The following is a 17478-nucleotide window of genomic DNA, read 5'->3' on the forward strand; positions in this document are numbered from 1 at the left end:
AGGGACTGGTGTAGTGGCAGCTTTCACTCACTCGTCTCTCCGTCTCCTAGCGCTATTTGCCTGGCGGCAGGAAGCGCTGATGATTTTGAAAAGACTTGCCGGACGCTGATTGGCTGAATTCAGCCAATCAGCGTCCAGCAAGTTTTTTCAAAATCTGCTTCCCGCCAACCGCCAGGCAGCGCTAGGAGCCAGAGTTAACCTACTCCAGTCCCCAGACCCCCGCTGCCTGTCCCCAAGGCAGTCATTTGGTGTGTGTACCCCCCCCAAATGCGACCAAATGACTGCCGCCCCGGGAGCCGAAACACCTAGTTTCGGCCCTGGCTTGGGGAAGGAGAAGTGGCTATTCAGAAGGAGACATACACATTACTTCACACAGTAGTGCTGTTGATATTGTTATGGGATAGCTGATCGACAATGTCTAGGTCGACAGTCACTAGGTTGACCACTGATGGTTGACAGTAACTAAGTCGGCACCTATAAATGGTTTTCATACCTTAGGTTGACTTTGAGAGAAGGTTGACTCAAGAAAAAGTCGATGCTAGCATGGTCAACACTGAAAAGGTCCACACAGGTTTTTCAAGTTTTTGGATGCCTATGTCACATCCCCTCTCTGTGCTCGCCATGCTTCGGACACTCTTATAATCAAACTCTATGCTCACTTGGATGATAATGTATAAACTGTGTCGTTCTAATAAAAAAAACATGAAAAACTTGAGTCAAACTTTCAGTGTTGACCATGTTAATGTTGACATTTTGCTTGGGTTGACTTTCTGTCAGTGTCAACCTACAGTAGTTACTGTCGACCATTAGTGATCAACCTAGTGACTGTCGATCTAGACATTGTTGACCCAGGGACCGGATATCCTCTTACATACATTATGCTACAGAGTAGTACCCCTTACATATGTTACGCCACACAGCAGTGCCCCTTAAACACCATACCCACAGTAGTGCCCCACAGTAGTAGTGCTGGTTATACACATAATGCCCACAAAACTGCCCCTTACACATAATGCCAGCACTGACCTCAACCCCATCAAGCGCTTTTTGGGATAAATTAGAATGAAGATTGCGAACCAGGTCTGTCTTGTCCAACATCAGTGCCTGACCTCATAAATACTGCATAGAATAATTTGGCACAATTTCCAGTGGAGACACTCCTAAATCTTGTGGACAGTATTCCAAAAAGAGTGGAAGCTGTTACAGCATCAAAAGGTTTATATGTCTGAATACAATGTTGTTACAGTCGGTTTAATGGTCTTTATCATCAAATTCAACCAGTATTTTTTGGAACAAACTGACAAACAGAAAATTCTAATCTTTTTTTTTATTTTTATCTACATAGTTCATAACAGTCCCCAGAGGTATACTTTAACAAAAAAAAATGTATATACAGACGCAGCCTTTACAGTTTTATTACAAAAATTATATTTTCAGTAATTGTAGCTCTGTCGCATTGTCGCGTTGGCTCTGTGTTGTGTAATAGCTGCATTTTTTCATACTAAATAAAATTTGCCAGTTTCACTTTGAGAACTGTGCAAGATACAAACAAACAAACATGCTTTTTTATGTACAGATTATTTTTTGTATTGAATTATAATAGCAATACTGAGCACGGCCACTAGAGGGCAGTGGTGGTGCTGGAGAGCAGTCTATATGTCATTATACAGTTTCTGTTTTACTAATCTCACTCACCTTTAATTGTTTTCTTCTCTAATACCCTTTTTCCACTAGCCTAAATATCCCGGGTTTTTGCACAGGGGCATGCAAAACCCAGGATTGCAGGCAGGTGGAAACGCTCCAAGTTGAAATGACCCGGGTCGTGAGACCCAGCATTTCAACCTCGGGTAGTAGTAGTAGGTTTATTTATAAGGCGCCACAAAGTGTCCGCAGCGCCGTACATAGCAAACAAAAAACAAGGTAACGTACATGGTGTGTTGAAAAATACAGTATAAATAGGGGTATAGCTGGTAGAACTAAAATCAGCATCAGTTCAGAAGAAGGTGTCAAAATTGTCGAGGAGACTGAGGATGAAGTAGAGAAAGGGAAGAACAGGACAGGAGCACAGGTGAGGTAAAGAGGTAGGGTGAGTACGTGAGGAAGGAGGACCCTACTCATAAGAGTTAACATACTAAAAGGAGGTGGGTGGACGAACGAAAAACAATAGGAAAGTAGGAACGGATGGGAACGGAGGCAGGATAGGAGGATCAAAAGAGGTTAGGAGGAGGGATAGGCTAGTTGAAAAAAGTGGGTTTTGAGGGAGCGCTTGAAGGAGGTAAGGGAATCAGAAAGCCTGATGGGTGGTGGGAGGTTGTTCCAGTGCAGGGGGGCAGCGCAAGAGAAGTCTTGGACACGGGAGTGGGAGGAGGTGATTAGGTGAGAGGTCAGTCGGCGGAAAGCGATGGAGCGAAGAGGACGGGAGGGAGTGTGGATAGAGATCAGTGAAGAGAGGTAAGGAGCGGTGGAGGAGGAGAGAGCCTTGTAGGTGGTGGTGAGGAGTTTAAAGAGAACTCAGAAGGGAATGGGGAGCCAGTGAAGAGATAGACAGAGGGGGGAGGCGGAGGTAGAGCGGCATGAAGGAAGATGAGCCTAGCAGCAGCGTTAAGAATGGATTGGAGAGGTGCGAGGCGGGTGAGAGGTAGCCCAGAGAGAAGGATGTTGCAGTAGTCAAGGCGGGAGATGACAAGAGAGTGAATGAGAATTTTGGTCGCGTCAGTGGAGAGGAATGGTCTGATGCGAGAGATGTTGTGTAGGTGAAAGCGGCAAGACTGTGAGAGAGCACGAATGTGGGGGGTGAAAGAGAGGGAGGAGTCAATGATGACACCGAGGCAGCACGTTTGGTCGGTGGAGGTGATCTCTGTTTCACCAATGCTGATGGAGATAGTGGGAGAAGAGGGGATGTTCGGGGGATGGAAGATTAGAAGTTCAGTTTTAGGCTGAGATGGCCGTGAGGCATTCGGAGACCTTGGACAGGAGTGATGGGGATAGGTCGGGGGAGGAGAGATAGATTAGGGTATCATCAGCATAAAGGTGGTAATGAAAACCATAGGAGCCGATGAGGGTGCCCAGAGAGGTGGTGTAGAGGGAGAAGAGGAGAGGGCCAAGGACTGACCCTTGGGGAACACCGACTGGCTGCGGGGTAGTAGGAGAGGAGGAGTTCGGAGTGGAGACGGAGAAGGAGCGATCGGAGAGGTATGAGGTGAACCAGGAGAAGACCGTGCCAGTGATGCCAAAGGAGCGGAGGGTGTTGAGCAGGAGAGGGTGGTCAACAGTGTCAAAGGCAGCCGACAGATCAAGCTGGATGAGGATAGAGAAGAGGCCTTTGGATTTAGCCGATAGTAGATCGTTAGTGACTTTGGTCAGGGCAGTTTCAGTGGAATGTAAAGGGCGGAACCCAGATTGGAGGGGGTCTAGAATGGAGTTAGCAGTAAGGTGGCTTAGGAGAAGATTATAGGTCAGACGTTCTAGGAGCTTGGAGGCAAAAGGTAGGAGGAAGATGGGCCTGTAGTTGAATGGAGAGTTGGGGTCCAGATTTGTTTTTTTGAGAATTGGGGAGACAAGAACGTGTTTGAAGGAGGAAGGGAAGATTCCAGAGGATAGGGAAAGATTAAAGAGGTGAGCCAGGTGAGAGCAGACTGACGGACTGAGACGACTGATAATATTGGAGGGGATAGGATCGAGCGGGCAGGTGGAGGGAGAAGCGGATTAAAGGATAGAGTCGACTTCAGTGGCAGTGGTGGGGTAAAATGAGGACAGGGGTTGGAAGGAGGGGAGTGGAGATGTGAGAGGGAAGGAGGGAGAGGGTGAGGTCATGGCAGCAGAGATGGCAGTCCTGAGAGAGGAGATTTTGGTTGAAAAGTAGGTAGCAAAATCAGCGGCTACGATGGAGGACGGAAGAGCTGGAGGAGGGGGGGAGAGCAAGGAGTTGAAGGTGGTGAAGAGCCTGCGGGGATTGGATGATTGGGAAAGGATGAGGGACTTAAAGTAGGATTCCTTGGCCAGAGCAAGGGCAGAGCTGAAGGAGGAAAGAATGAATTTGAAATGGAGATAATGCGCGAGGGAGTCTGATTTCTTCCAGAAGCGCTCAGCAGTGCGAGAGCACTTTTTAAGGAATCGGGTGATAGGCGAGTGCCACGGTTGGGGGTTGGAGCATCGAAGGGGGATAGAGGAGGGAGGGCAGGCAGAGTCCAATGCCGAAGATAGGGTGTCATTATAGAGTGAGGCGGCGAGGTTCGGGCAGGACATGCAGGCGATTGGGGCGAGAAGAGGACACAGCGTGTTTGAGAAGGCTGCAAGATCAAGTGTGTTGACGTTATGCCGTGAGACAATGCGCTTGGGAGGGAGGGTGAGGGGGAAGGAGATGAGGTGATGGTCAGAAAGAGAAAAAGCCGAGATAGTGTAGTCAGTAAGGGAAGAAGAGCGAGAGAAGACGAGATTGAGGGAGTGTCCTTGGATGTGGGTGGGAGAGGTAGTCCACTGAGATAGGCCAAGAGAGGAGCAGAGAGAGAGGAGTTTGGAGGTGCCAGGATCAGCGGGGTTATCCAAGGGGATGTTAAAGTCACCAAGAATGACAGATGGCAGGTCAGAGGAGAGGAAGTGTGGAAGCCAGGCGGCGAAGTTGTCAATAAATTGGGAGATAGGGCCAGGGGGGCGGTAGATTGCAGCGACATGGAGGTGGTAGGGGTAGTATAGACGGATAGAGTGAGACTCAAAGGAGGAGAAAAGGAGAGAGGGTTCAGGGTGAATGACACTGTGGGTGCATGAGGCTGAGAGGAGAAAACCCACGCCGCCACCTTGGCGACCGTCAGGCCTGGGAGTGTGAGAGAAAGAGAGGCCACCGTGGGAGAGAGCAGCTGGAGAGACAGAATCAGAGGTGGAGAGCCAGGTCTCGGTGATAGCAAGGAGGTGGCAGGGAGTTTGTTGCAGATGGATCTGGCGTTCCATAGTGCACAGGAAAGAGGGGGGGTGGGTTGTGTATTTATGTGGATAAGGTTTTTGGGATTGCAGAATCGAGGGGGGGGGTCGTTGGGAGGGGGGGGGTGCGGGTGCGAGTGGTCAGGATAGGTATGGGAGGGGGGAGGAGCGGTTGGAGAAAGTGAAGTTGAGAGATTAACAGCCATGAGGACCAGAGGTGAGAGGGTAGGTTAGTGAAAGCAGACAGAGAGGGATTTGGGAGGACAGACAGCGTCTGTAGTAGATTTGCGAGGATGTGGTAGAAAACAGAGTGAGAGAGCTTGGGGTATGAAAGAGGAGAGAAGGTAACAGGCAAGTAAAATGACATTAAAATTAATTAAATGTCAAAATTGAGCAACAGGTTACAATAGGAAGTAAAGGTTGTAAACCATCCCTATATTACAGCTTTCCCCACTCCTACTGTGGATCATACATCATGGCCAGGCAGCAATGGAGAGATCGCTGTGGCTCTATCCGTCACTTGCTCTATTCCACACCTGTTGTGGATCATAAATCACAGAAGTATGTAAGGAGAGCACACAAGATACATGCTTTGTTTTGTTTAATACAAGTCAGGGGTGTTTAATAATTTTTGTTTTATTGCGTGCAGCCCTCTTTTTTATTTACCCTCAGCTATTGGGACCCATACATCTGAAATGGGTTGCCGCATTCACCGAAAAAATTATTGGAATCGACAAGTCTGATTTTTATCATAATAAATTTTGCCAATGGACAATCAACATTGATGGCCACAATTTGGTTGTTAGATCGGATTGGAATATGGAATTGTGGTGTTCCTATATAGCCTGCATAGATTATAATGAGGTGATCAATCAAGAATCATTATAGTTACTGGCTAATAAATATTTGATCCATGTTATTAAAGTATTTATATGTTTTATTTCTTTGGAGCACTGAAGGCAGCAAATAATATAGGTGAATATCACACATGGGGGAGATGTGTGATGGTCCATTCAGAAGGACAGGAGCTGCATAGGAAAAGTCCTGAGGTCAGGAGTGAGAGAAAGCTGAGTGAAGTGAAAAGAAGAGCTGGTTGTTGGCTCAGTGGAGCTTTTGGGAGGGAATGTGGGGTAAATATACTAAGATGGGAGTTCTATTTAAGATGAGATGTTGCTATGGGCAACCAATCAGATACTATCTATTATCTTCTAGAAGGTGCTAAATAAATAAGTAGATTCTGATTGGTTGCCCATAGCAAAATCCCAGGTGAAATAGAACCCCCATCTTAATAAATGTCCCCCTGTGCCTGGAGATGAGTTTGTAAGTAGTTTGAATCTACCCTGAGAGTAGGGCCATACATTTACTAAAGTGCCTGTTTTTAAAAGTGGAGATGTTTCCTATAGCAACCAACCATATTCTACTAATTGATCTAGAACTTTCTAGAAGACAATAGTTACAATCTGGTTGGGCAACATCTTCACTTCTAAAAAGCTGCACTATAGCAAATATACCCCTTAAGCCCCATGTTTACTAGTCAATTCGCTCCATGAGCGATATCTTTAACGATTTCCCTTGAACTCCCGAGTGAACGATAGAGTGCATTACCGAAATTGTTCAATGACGTCACATAGCCCCTTGAGCTGACATCGTGAATGGAGCGGACATCATAAACGATATTAAGAGTACACACTAAGCCAGGCCTGTCCAACGTTGGCCCCCCAGATGTTTTGAAACTACACATCCCAGCATGCTTTGCCACAATTTTGCTATTAGAGAATGCTAAAACTATTGCAAAGCATGCTGGGATGTGTAGTTTCACAACATCTGGAGGGCCAACGTTGGACAGGCCTGCACTAAGCGATACAACAAACAATTTAGCTCAGAAGGGCCAAAATGAGTGATATCATTTGTAAAATCCCTTACTGTGTATGGGGGCTTAAGTCCACATTTGGGTGATATACTGTAGTGTACTTAATTATGTGATGTGAAAAGTACCATACTTTAAAAGTCTGGAGGATAAATACTGTATCTTACAAAACCTGTGTATGGCAGATTGCAAATCTTTAAACTCATACAGTTTACAAAATATTTGCCACTCCCTGCCACTCAGAGGGGCACTCCAGTCTCATCCTGTCCCTCCCACATGTCATCTTATATGCCACGCTATGCCCTATCTGGCTGCCCGTTCCCAGAGGTGGTAGCCAGAAAGTCACCCACTATGGTTTAAGCCATACACACAGGAAAACCAAATATGGATTACCTGGATTACCTGGGAAAATCTACTGATTCAACCCCATCAATTTTATTTTTAAACAAATATACCAAAGCTGGGTACACACCTATACAAATTGTATATGCAATAGTCAGCACAATCACCAATATCGGGAGATTGGGCCGATGATGTACTGTTTAATAACTGTTGGGTTGACCTCCTCATCACATAGAAGCCTGTGTACACTGAGATTGTTTTGTGCAGTGTGTACGTAGCGGCAAGGAGGCTGACAATACAACAAGCTGGGGACGCACAGCTCTGTTGGTCAGGAATATTCACCCAATCAGCATCGTTGTAATAGTGTGCATTTTTTGCCCTCTTTTACTGGCATGGTAGCTCAACCATAATGTAATTTAAACTAGTTTACCTCTAACATCCACATCCATTTAGTGTCAGTTTACCATACAGTTTGGCACCTTGCCACTTGATAAATGGGATGAGCTGGATCCCAGGCTCCAAATGCCATTTAAAATCTTGTGGTTTTGACTTTAGTAAATTGCAGAGTTTATAAACTACATATCAAATAGAATGAAGACCTGCAGTTCGGTTAGACCGCACTTTAACAAATCTCCCACTTAGCGTTTAAGATTTCTATTTTAGTCTGTGCTTGGTGTTGTTATCCCACTTACAGTACAATGCATACAATGTTGCACAGTTATTTCCTCTGACAGCACCTAGTGGGATATTCAACTAAGTATGAGAGCTGTGTGGCTGCACATTTTGTAGGGAATTGTGGGAGGGAAATCCTTTTAAGTGCTTGTTTGCCCGTCTATCCCCTAAATTCAATTGGGATAAATTGCTCAGCGATATCTCGCTCAGCGAACAATCACTCTTGTGTGTACAGGGCTTATCGCAAGTAAAAATAGACTGTACAGGCAAAGCAATTTTGACTTTGTCTGTTTGCATACTGTGTATTTACAGCCCAAATCGCACATAGTCAAAATCAACTCCATGCACTTCAAAGGGAAAACGCATAGTCAAAGTCAGCCATAGCCAGAATCTCACTGTGTGTATGCCGCTTTAGTCCTGAATTAATTTAAGCACGCTAGTCTCATTCCATTAATGCTGCTGTAACTTTTTCCTATTTATTTAGAAATCCACATTAAGGTCTCAATGGGAGTTGATTTAGATTTTAGCTTGCAGCCCCTAAGTAAATGAAAAGTTAAAATCTCAGGACCTCACACCCCTCGCACACCCCTCCCAATGAGTAATGATGCAGTTGGAGGCATTTAAATAGCAATATTGGGACAATAATTATGTAATCTTTAAAGGTGTTTTTCTGTTAAAAAAAAATTAAAGGTTTTAATTATTTGGAAAATGTCTTTTGGGAAATGAGTTATTAAAATGCATTTATTTAAAAAATGTATGTATGCAGATAAATGTATATTGAAACTTGCTGAAAATGATCAAAAATCACATTTCAGAAGATTTTCTCCACGTCAAAATAATATTGACAGACTTTAATTGGGTTAAGACACTTGCATACAATCATTTTTCCACTGTTAAAATGTAAAAAAATCAGCCATTTGTCACCTTCTTAAGAACCTAAAATCCTTTGCTTATGATAAAGGACACTATTGAAGTCCCAGCAGAAAGAGTAGAGGAAGGCACTACGGTTATGAGGCCCCTGGGCAGCAGGGGCTGTGCCACCGCCTTGACCCATGATGCTACATAACTGATGCCGCCCACTCTGGTCACAATCTTTCTCATAATGAATAGGAGGATTTTTTCCATCAGCACAATAGATTCTTTATTGGATAAGAATATTGGGGAAAACAGTTTTACATCTGGCATCACTTCATTGAATAAGCTATTGAGGGTCAGTGTTGCAAGTAAGGGGGTACGGCGTGGTACGGAGTACCTGTAAGAAATATGTTGCAGGTACGTAGTACCACTTACCCTCTGACCCACTGTCAATTCTATTTTTCTTTAAAGTTCTAATATAATGTATCCGCAGCTCGCCCACCCAGCGTTATGATTGGTGCTGTATGTAGCTACCGGCTACTGCTGATTTAACCTGTCACACTGACAGGCATCAGCGGTGCCGACAGCATGAAGAGCAGGCTCCACAATTGTAAGCACAAGCTGCCCGGCTCTCCCCCAAGCAAGAGCCAACCCACCCCCAGTCATTCCTCGTTTATCATTCCCTGTCTCCTGATGCCATGCTACTATTGTCGTTTAGTCACTCCTCTAGCTTTGTGTGACCACGCCCCCTCATGACACATGGCCATGCCCATTTTTGGAGGAGGTTATCAGTACCACCAAGAAATAAATTCTACTTGCACCACTGTTGAGGGTTTGGTAATGCCTATAGCATTGATAATATGTTGTTTAATTTTTCCTAAAAGCACAAATAAATCTGGGCATTAGGCATGTGCCTTGATTATTACGGTATTGCCAATATTACTACTCACTAAAGCCAATACTGTACTCTGCATTTACTCTTGTCATTTGGGCATTCTCTGGTGAGACACATTATATGGCTGCAATAAAACAACGATGTCTTTGTTAAATCACTTTCTTATAGGCTAAATACATGTATGGCTAGTTTATACAATAGTATCTTTACTGTGAACCTGCTATTTCTATAATGATATTCCTCTACCGCATTATTAAAATATTGATTTATTATTGTTTCCAGGATAAATGAATCCCAAATTCAGCAGGACAGACAGCAAATCATAGCGGTGAGTACAAAGGGGTGCACCTATATGCACATACATGCAAAGCTAATTATATGTTCATTAACTGCAATGCAACCACAGTCCTATACTAGTCCCACCAGGATCTGCCTGATGCCCATGCCCTCTGCTGCTCTGTCTGCCATCCCTCCTCATCCCCCAAACCTATCCTACTCCCCTCCCGTCTGAAACTCTGTCTGCTGTAGACCCTTTTCCCGTCTCACTATGGGCCAGATGCACTAAGCTTCAAAAGTTATAAAATGGAGAGTGATAAACTACCAGCCAATCAGCTCCAGTGTGCCATGTCAGAGACTGTGTTTGAAAAATGTCAGGCAGGAGCTGATTGGCTGGCTGTTTATGACTATCCATGTTATCACTTTTGAAGCTTAGTGCATTAGGCCCTGTATGAGGTACATTTTCTAAGATTGGAGTTCTATTGAATATGGGATCAGATTCTACTTTTTATTTAGCAGCTTGTAAAAGATAATGGGATCTGATTGGTTGCAACCTCCCATCTTAAATAGAACTCCCATGTTAGTAAATGTATCCCTATATGTGGAAATTTAGAGGTGGTGGTATGAAGAATGTAAGTGACTGTATGTATGTAGGTATGTAGGTATGTATGTTTGTATAAAACCCAGAGGTAGGTAATAGGATGATGCTTTGTTAACTATACACAGCATAACGTGACATGCTGTATAAAATATTTGACAATACATTTAATTCTAAGATCAGTGTTCTGTTCTCTGTTAACATAACAGAGGGCACAAGAATTTTAGTATAGGTGGCAGCAAAATGGCAAAGAACTAGCACATGAGACCACAGTAATAACAATGCAGTTTTTACAAATAGATCCAAACAGGTCCTGGCACCTGCATAATGAAGCTGACAGGTGGCCCTGTACAAATGTAACCAAATACATCATTTCTATATACACTGAGAGATGTCCCAGAATACCTTACTATAAAATAAATAATGGCAGCCTGAGTAGCAATTCCCGCGCAGGACCCTGGTTGCTCTAGCCATCCCCATATTAGCCTGCACCCAAAAAAGGCAACAGTGAGCCATATTGTAGGAATACAGAAATAAGTGATTTTGTAGCATGTTTTTATTAATAATTTTACTTACAGTGTGAAAACAATATACATGACCATGCTAAGCTAACACATTATTGCTATATTCTTCTTTTTCTCTCAGGAAAAAAGACGACGTCAGGTGGAAACGGAAAACAAAAGGCGCCAACTTGAAGATGACCGGAGACAATTGCAGCATCTCAAGGTGAGTCTTGGGTGGAAATTTCATGTTCTGTTACATTGCTTTCCTACATTATGTTGCAATTTGTTTGATATCCCTTAAATTTTGTGGTAATATTTTATTTAGTTATCGATATTTTGTTAGTTCATACGCTGAAACTCATGTCTATAGGGTATTACGCTGTCAGCCTCCTGATGCCGCTACAGATATAAAACCCATGCTGGAAGGATAAAAAATTAGTATTGAATGGATGAAAACCAGTGCTGTGCACAGACATTCTCACGTACTAGCTTTCATATTACATTGTGTCAATGTCACAAGCTGAAGGCTAGTCCGTAGCCACTGCAGCCATATTCTAGTTTGAGCCGCATATGCAGTAAGACTGTTAAAGCTGCTTGCTTTCACTTATCCTGTTAACCTACTAAACCACGAAGCATCACTAAAAATGAGTTGTCAGTAAAATATACTGGAATGTCAGTTAAAAAAGTATGTAGTTGACATCCCTGATCAAGGGATTAGACAAATGCTTATCTTGCACATACTTTTTTTTTTAAGTAGCTCTTTTTATTTGACTCCCAAGACTGGCTTGACTATGATATATTACATGTAACGACACATTTATATTTGGAACGTAGCCCACGCAACTAAAATTGTTGACACAGCATTAATATCGACATGGTGCATGTCAACAGTTTAACCATGTCGACATGATAACTGTTGACCATTTGTACCCAACCCATTGTGCAGTTCGATCCAATTTCTCCTAAAAATGGACACTTGCTTTGGAACAAGTGCAAATCAAAAAGTTAAGTGACAATTGTGATATGGCAACAAGTGGCAATAAAGTATTTCATATTTTCTCTCCTTATGCAGTCCAAGGCTCTTCGGGAGCGCTGGCTTCTTGAGGGAGCTCCAGCTTCCACTCCTGAGGAAGATGAGGCAACCAGGAGACAGATGCAGGAAGATGAGCTGAAAACCCGGGAACTAGAAGACAATGTTCAGAGGTATATGGATTACAAGTCTGGGTCGGTCATGTTTGATTTAACATCTCCTGAGTTACAATGTAAAATCAAATCAAATGTAAAATTTGACATTTACAAAATGTGGGTAATGGCAAGCACACACCGATGTGTCAGTACCGCAACAGAGTTTCCTTATACATTTTGTTTTCACATGCCCATGTACATTGCTAAACCGTGGCATCAAGATCCCAAGATGTTGGTCATGATTTTTTTTTTCTTTGATCATCATTACTAATTTTAATAGATTTAAATCAGTTTATTTGATATATTGTGATTCTGTTATAAACATTTTTTACTTTTGGAAGTGTCACTTAAAACTTAATACCATAATGTAGTAGATATTATTGGACCTGTGACCAGCCATGTAACAAAGTGTCTCAGCTAATGACAAATGGGTCAAAATACATGTGTTATATAATATTGCTTCAATACTAAAGAGGAGTCGTAATACAGTCAGCCAGACAGGAGCGCCTACATCAGGCCTGGCCAACCTGTGTCTCTCCAGTTGTGATATTTGAAGTCCCTTCCAGCTATCAGCTAGTAAATCATGCTGGGTTCGGCTATATTTTCAGCTAAAGAGCCACACGTGGCCTGGACTGGTCTATATAGTATTGCTGACAGGGTACTTATGTAGTATCTGGGCTGCCGATTTCTAAATCGGGTCGGATCGGGAGATCGCATCGCATCGCATGCGACCATGCGATTCGATGCGATGCGATGCGATGCGATGACCCGATTTTTCCATAGGAATCAATGTTAAAATGGACTGAGTCCATTTTAACATGGAATTCAATGGGAAAAATGGGTCCTTTTCATACCCCTACTATCCAAGTGGGCATGGAGTTGGATATAAACCTGTGGCGAGCGTAGCGAGCCACCGAGCCCGAAGCGTGGCGAGCGAAGCGAGCCCCGCGAGGGGACGAATACCGTCCCCTCGCGGGGCTCGCTTCGCTCGCCACGCTTCGGGCTCGGTGGCTCGCTACGCTCGCCACAGGTTTATATCCAACTCCATGCCCACTTGGATAGTAGGGGTATGAAAAGGACCCATTTTTCCATAGGAATCATTTTAACATTGATTCCTATGGAAAAATCGGGTCATCGCATCCGATATCGGATGCGATGCGATGCGATATCGCATCGCATCGCATCTGATTGTATGCCTTAACTTAAGGCATACAATCAAAAAATCGGCAGCCCAGATACTACATAAGTACCGCTGACAGTAACAATTAGCAATAACAGACATACATTCAACAATTAATGGGCCTTACTATATTCATAGAAGTAGATTATGGTAAAATGATAACATACAATAAAATGCCAGAAGTCATTGTTTTTTAGGGCATTACACTGTCACACTGCTCCCAGCTCTTTAACAGGGCATGGTCTTCTTGGAGCCATCTCCTGACTAGCAGCTTTGTAAATTTGTGTAAATGTTTAAAAATAACATATGCGGGTTGTTTTAAATATGCCCTTATGAGCCCATACAGAAATATTCTTTCACACAGGTTCCCACAATTGCCACACTGCAGATCTCTTCTATTTTTTTGTGTTTATGTTCCATTGCTTGGTAAGATGGCCTCATACTGGATGTCACCGGCTACATAATCATATAGCAGACAATAAATTGGTATAGATACCATATGTCGCTATTTCCCAGGGACACTCCCATGTACTTCATATATGTACCTCGAAAGATTTCTGATTTCACTATGGAACAGTTAAAGGTTTGCAGTTTGAATGATATAAATAGCATTAATCCACTCTGGCTGTGCTGTATAAGTTCAGAAACCTGAAATGGAAACATTAAAGTACACCAGGTAGATTCCACATATTCAGGAGCAGTGTAATGTTACCGGGTGCAGAGCTTAAAGTGGTCCTGGAGAGGTGGAGGAACTAATTTCCCTCTGCCACCTAGTTCACCCCCCTCCCCTCTCCCCATTAGGCAGCGCCAGTGGTAGGGTTTTTGGTACCCCCGGCTGTTACAATTACTGTGCAGGGCCAAGGTGGAGGTTGAATTACAGTAGTTCCACTCCATTTCCCCCACTTTAACGCCTGACCGGGTGTAATACACTATGGGCCTGATTCATAGTTGTACACTTGTGCTGCCATTTAAGTGATTTTTGACTAAATATGCTATGTAACAACCTCTGGGATTTGTATGGAGATGCCCACTTTAGCTTTCACATAATCAGCGCAAAACAGGAAATATCAACTACCTGAGTAAGTCTATAGTAACTCAAAATGGCAGTCTCAACTGAGAGTGGAGACATAATCCCGCACACAGGATTGTAGTCAGTGGCTGATAAACGGCCCCGGAAATGGTCCCTATACACCCAGTTTTTGCTTCCACTCCCATTTAACCCCCCACAAACTGAAGCTTCCTGTCAATCACTTGCAAATTAATCCTCAATCGTAATTCAATCTCCGTCTGTGTGCACTGCAGCAGTGGCAGATGCACAGACTAAATCAGGCCCTATATTATATCCATGTGCAGCATTTTACATGTGGAGACTGTATAAGTTCTGCAGTGAGCAGAATCCCAGGAAAATCTTGGCACCTATGAATATGTCTTCCTAAACAATAACATATCTTCTCCACCATGATGGCAAGTTATGGCTGCTATTCTATAATCATATTTTCTGTGGTACTGTGGCATCATAGGCACTTACTAATTGTACTGGCTTCCTTGACAAACATTAGCAGGCCATTCATGGTGCCCATTTCTAACACTACCCCTTTCTCTCCGATTCCCAAGACTGGAGAGAGAACTTGAGCTACTTGAGAGTGGGTTGTCCAGCACGTCCACCAAAGAGAGCTTGGCAGAGGAATCGGCAAACTCAGAGCCTGAAAACAAAGACATGGCCAGGAGCCACAAGGTAAGGTTCTCTATAGGCTTCTGCACACAAATAATGGGGTAATGTGTTATTAGTATACAAGCTGATGGAATGACCCCCCCCCCCACCCCTCTTTTTTTAGCCAATTCCCTTTCTTTCAACATGTATTTGTCTTTCTATATTGTGTTCTTATATACTATTTAAGAGCATTATACCTTTATTTATGGCCAATGGTATTTGTGTAAAAAACAGCTGTTTTTGTTTTCTGACTCCACTGCCATGTTGTCATTGTGTATACTCTCATGTTTAAATAAAAAGTGCCGAAAAAAAACAAATGACTAAACATAAACAATAATATTGGTATGTGAAGGTGCCCATACACTAGTACCATATGGCCCTTATGAAAAGTGCCATATCAAATGTTATTTAACCACCAATTCTGATCCGATGCACAGTCCCACAACTGCGTACACATTCACAACACATTCACAGAATCAATGCAGATCAGGAAATATCAACTGAGTAAGTCTATAGTAACTCAGAATGGCCCTCTCAACTGAGACATTGATATGTAGAGGTACCCGCATACTAGTACGATATGGCCCTTTTTCACATTATTTAAACCCATCAGTGTGATAAAATGAGTGGAAAGTGCCATATGGTACGTCATTTACCTCCGATACCGATCCAAAGAGAGGTCCTGTGCACAGTGGATAGGATTCTGAGGTCGTCATAGCTACGGATAAGGATTTGACAGATCCCACAGCCATGACTGGGATCGCGTACGATACATTGTATGCAAAAGGCCCACACACAAGGGCTCCCCTGCGGGCAGCTGCCGAGGTATCACATGTGAGGTTGCGTGTGATACAGTACCTCAGCGTAGTATATTGGGGCCTTAAATCTCATAATGCTATTTTAACAACAGATCTCTGAGGATAGGGTCATATGTCAGGTGATGTCCTACAGGATGGGTCACAGGAACATCCTATCTTGCAGACAATTGGTATACATCATTCTAATATCCTATCTTAGAATAGTAGCTGCACAGTCACTTACCTTAATGTCATACTGATCTATCAAGTAATTTTATATGAAACCTGATCATTTGCATCTTCATATGTATATACATGTCCCTGATTTTATATTTCCTATATAACAGTGCCTTATCAGAGACATACAGCCTAGTGTTGATTTATTAACTCATTATAGTATATAAACAGCTTCCCTTTGTCCCTTAATGTATTAGTGTTTTGCATATGAACGATGAGAGAGGTATTACTCATTTTTCTATACCATTTTGCTTACAGTGGTGTTACTGTGTAGAGAGTGTCATGTATACCATATTCAGTAATACATGACTATTAGTTACACAGGCTGTCTTTTGTTGCATGCCTGGGTCCACCCCAGCAGAGAGATGAGCAGCACCGATCAGTCCTAGAAGTGGGGCCCTGCTAAGTAACAGGAAATTGTTGTGGTTCCTAGGGAGCAACATCCACCAAAATATTATTAGGGAGTGTAGTAAGCAGAGGCGTAGGGAGGGCGGAGCCACCGGAGCTCACGCTCCGGGCGCCGATTGGACGACTGGCGCTGTAGGCCCGCCCCCCCTCCGCAAATGTACTATACTAAATAGTACTAACGGCGGGCAGCATGTTCCGACAGGTGGCGTTTAATAGGGAACATCGGGCAGTCACACTCACACTGACTGTCAGCCCGCAGCCCCATCACCCGATTCTCTGGCAGCGGCACAGCGCTGTGTGCAGCCCCAGCGTCCGTGATGTCCTTCTGCGCATGCGCCGCTGCCAGCCTGTGCTTAAAAGCACAGGCTGATTTACAGCTCTAGGGTGCGCACGCACACAGCGCTCTGCCGAGTCTGATGTGTCTCAGCGGCAGCGTAAAGCACAGGCTGGCCGCGGCGCATGCGCAGAAGGACAACACGGACGCTGGGGCTGCGCCGCTGCCGGAGAATCGGGTGATGGGGCTGCCAGTCAGTGTGAGTGTGACTGCCCGATGTTCCCTTACTATTGAAAGCCACCGTGTGGCACTGGTAGGCTTTGAGGAGTTTTTTCCTCCCTGGCCTCTGCTGCTGCCAAGGGCTCAGGCTGCCCTAGCAAAGCCCGGCCAGGCTCCAGCCCATTGATTGTGGGCCCACCCAGGGCTGCCAAGAGAAATCCTGGGCCCGGGTACAAAAATTTCCCGGGGCCCCCACGGAGGGCGTTCCATGCACAATTCACTGGCGCTGGCTCCCCCATGCCACCGTCGGTCTGCGGTGGGAGCTTACTGAGTTTCAGTTATTGCATTGCCACTCTCTATTTTTATACACCAGGGCTCGCTAAATTTCTTTAAAATGTAGGATACAGAATGAAAGTGTAGAGCCGGAAATAGGGACAGTGCACAAATTTCACCATAATGCCTATTACACATGTCAAACACCCATTACAGATTATACCATATGCCATAATGCCCATTACTCGTTATGCCACACACGGTAATGCCCA

General features: G+C 44.1%; 1 protein-coding gene across 2 annotated transcripts in view; it reads left to right on the forward strand.

Moving 5' to 3' along the window:
* Window positions 1-17478, forward strand: part of PALM (paralemmin) — a 73195-nt gene that overhangs the window by 43879 nt on the left and 11838 nt on the right. For both annotated transcript variants that reach the window (XM_083182022.1, XM_083182031.1), the window contains exons 2-5: window positions 9828-9873; window positions 11065-11145; window positions 11995-12125; window positions 14902-15022. In XM_083182022.1, the coding sequence (XP_083038148.1) occupies window positions 9828-9873; window positions 11065-11145; window positions 11995-12125; window positions 14902-15022 (379 nt within the window). The remainder of the gene's footprint in view (window positions 1-9827; window positions 9874-11064; window positions 11146-11994; window positions 12126-14901; window positions 15023-17478) is intronic.

The sequence above is a fragment of the Crinia signifera genome, chromosome 1 (genome assembly GCF_055691185.1).
Source record: "Crinia signifera chromosome 1, ASM5569118v1, whole genome shotgun sequence".
Lineage (NCBI taxonomy): Eukaryota > Metazoa > Chordata > Amphibia > Anura > Myobatrachidae > Crinia > Crinia signifera.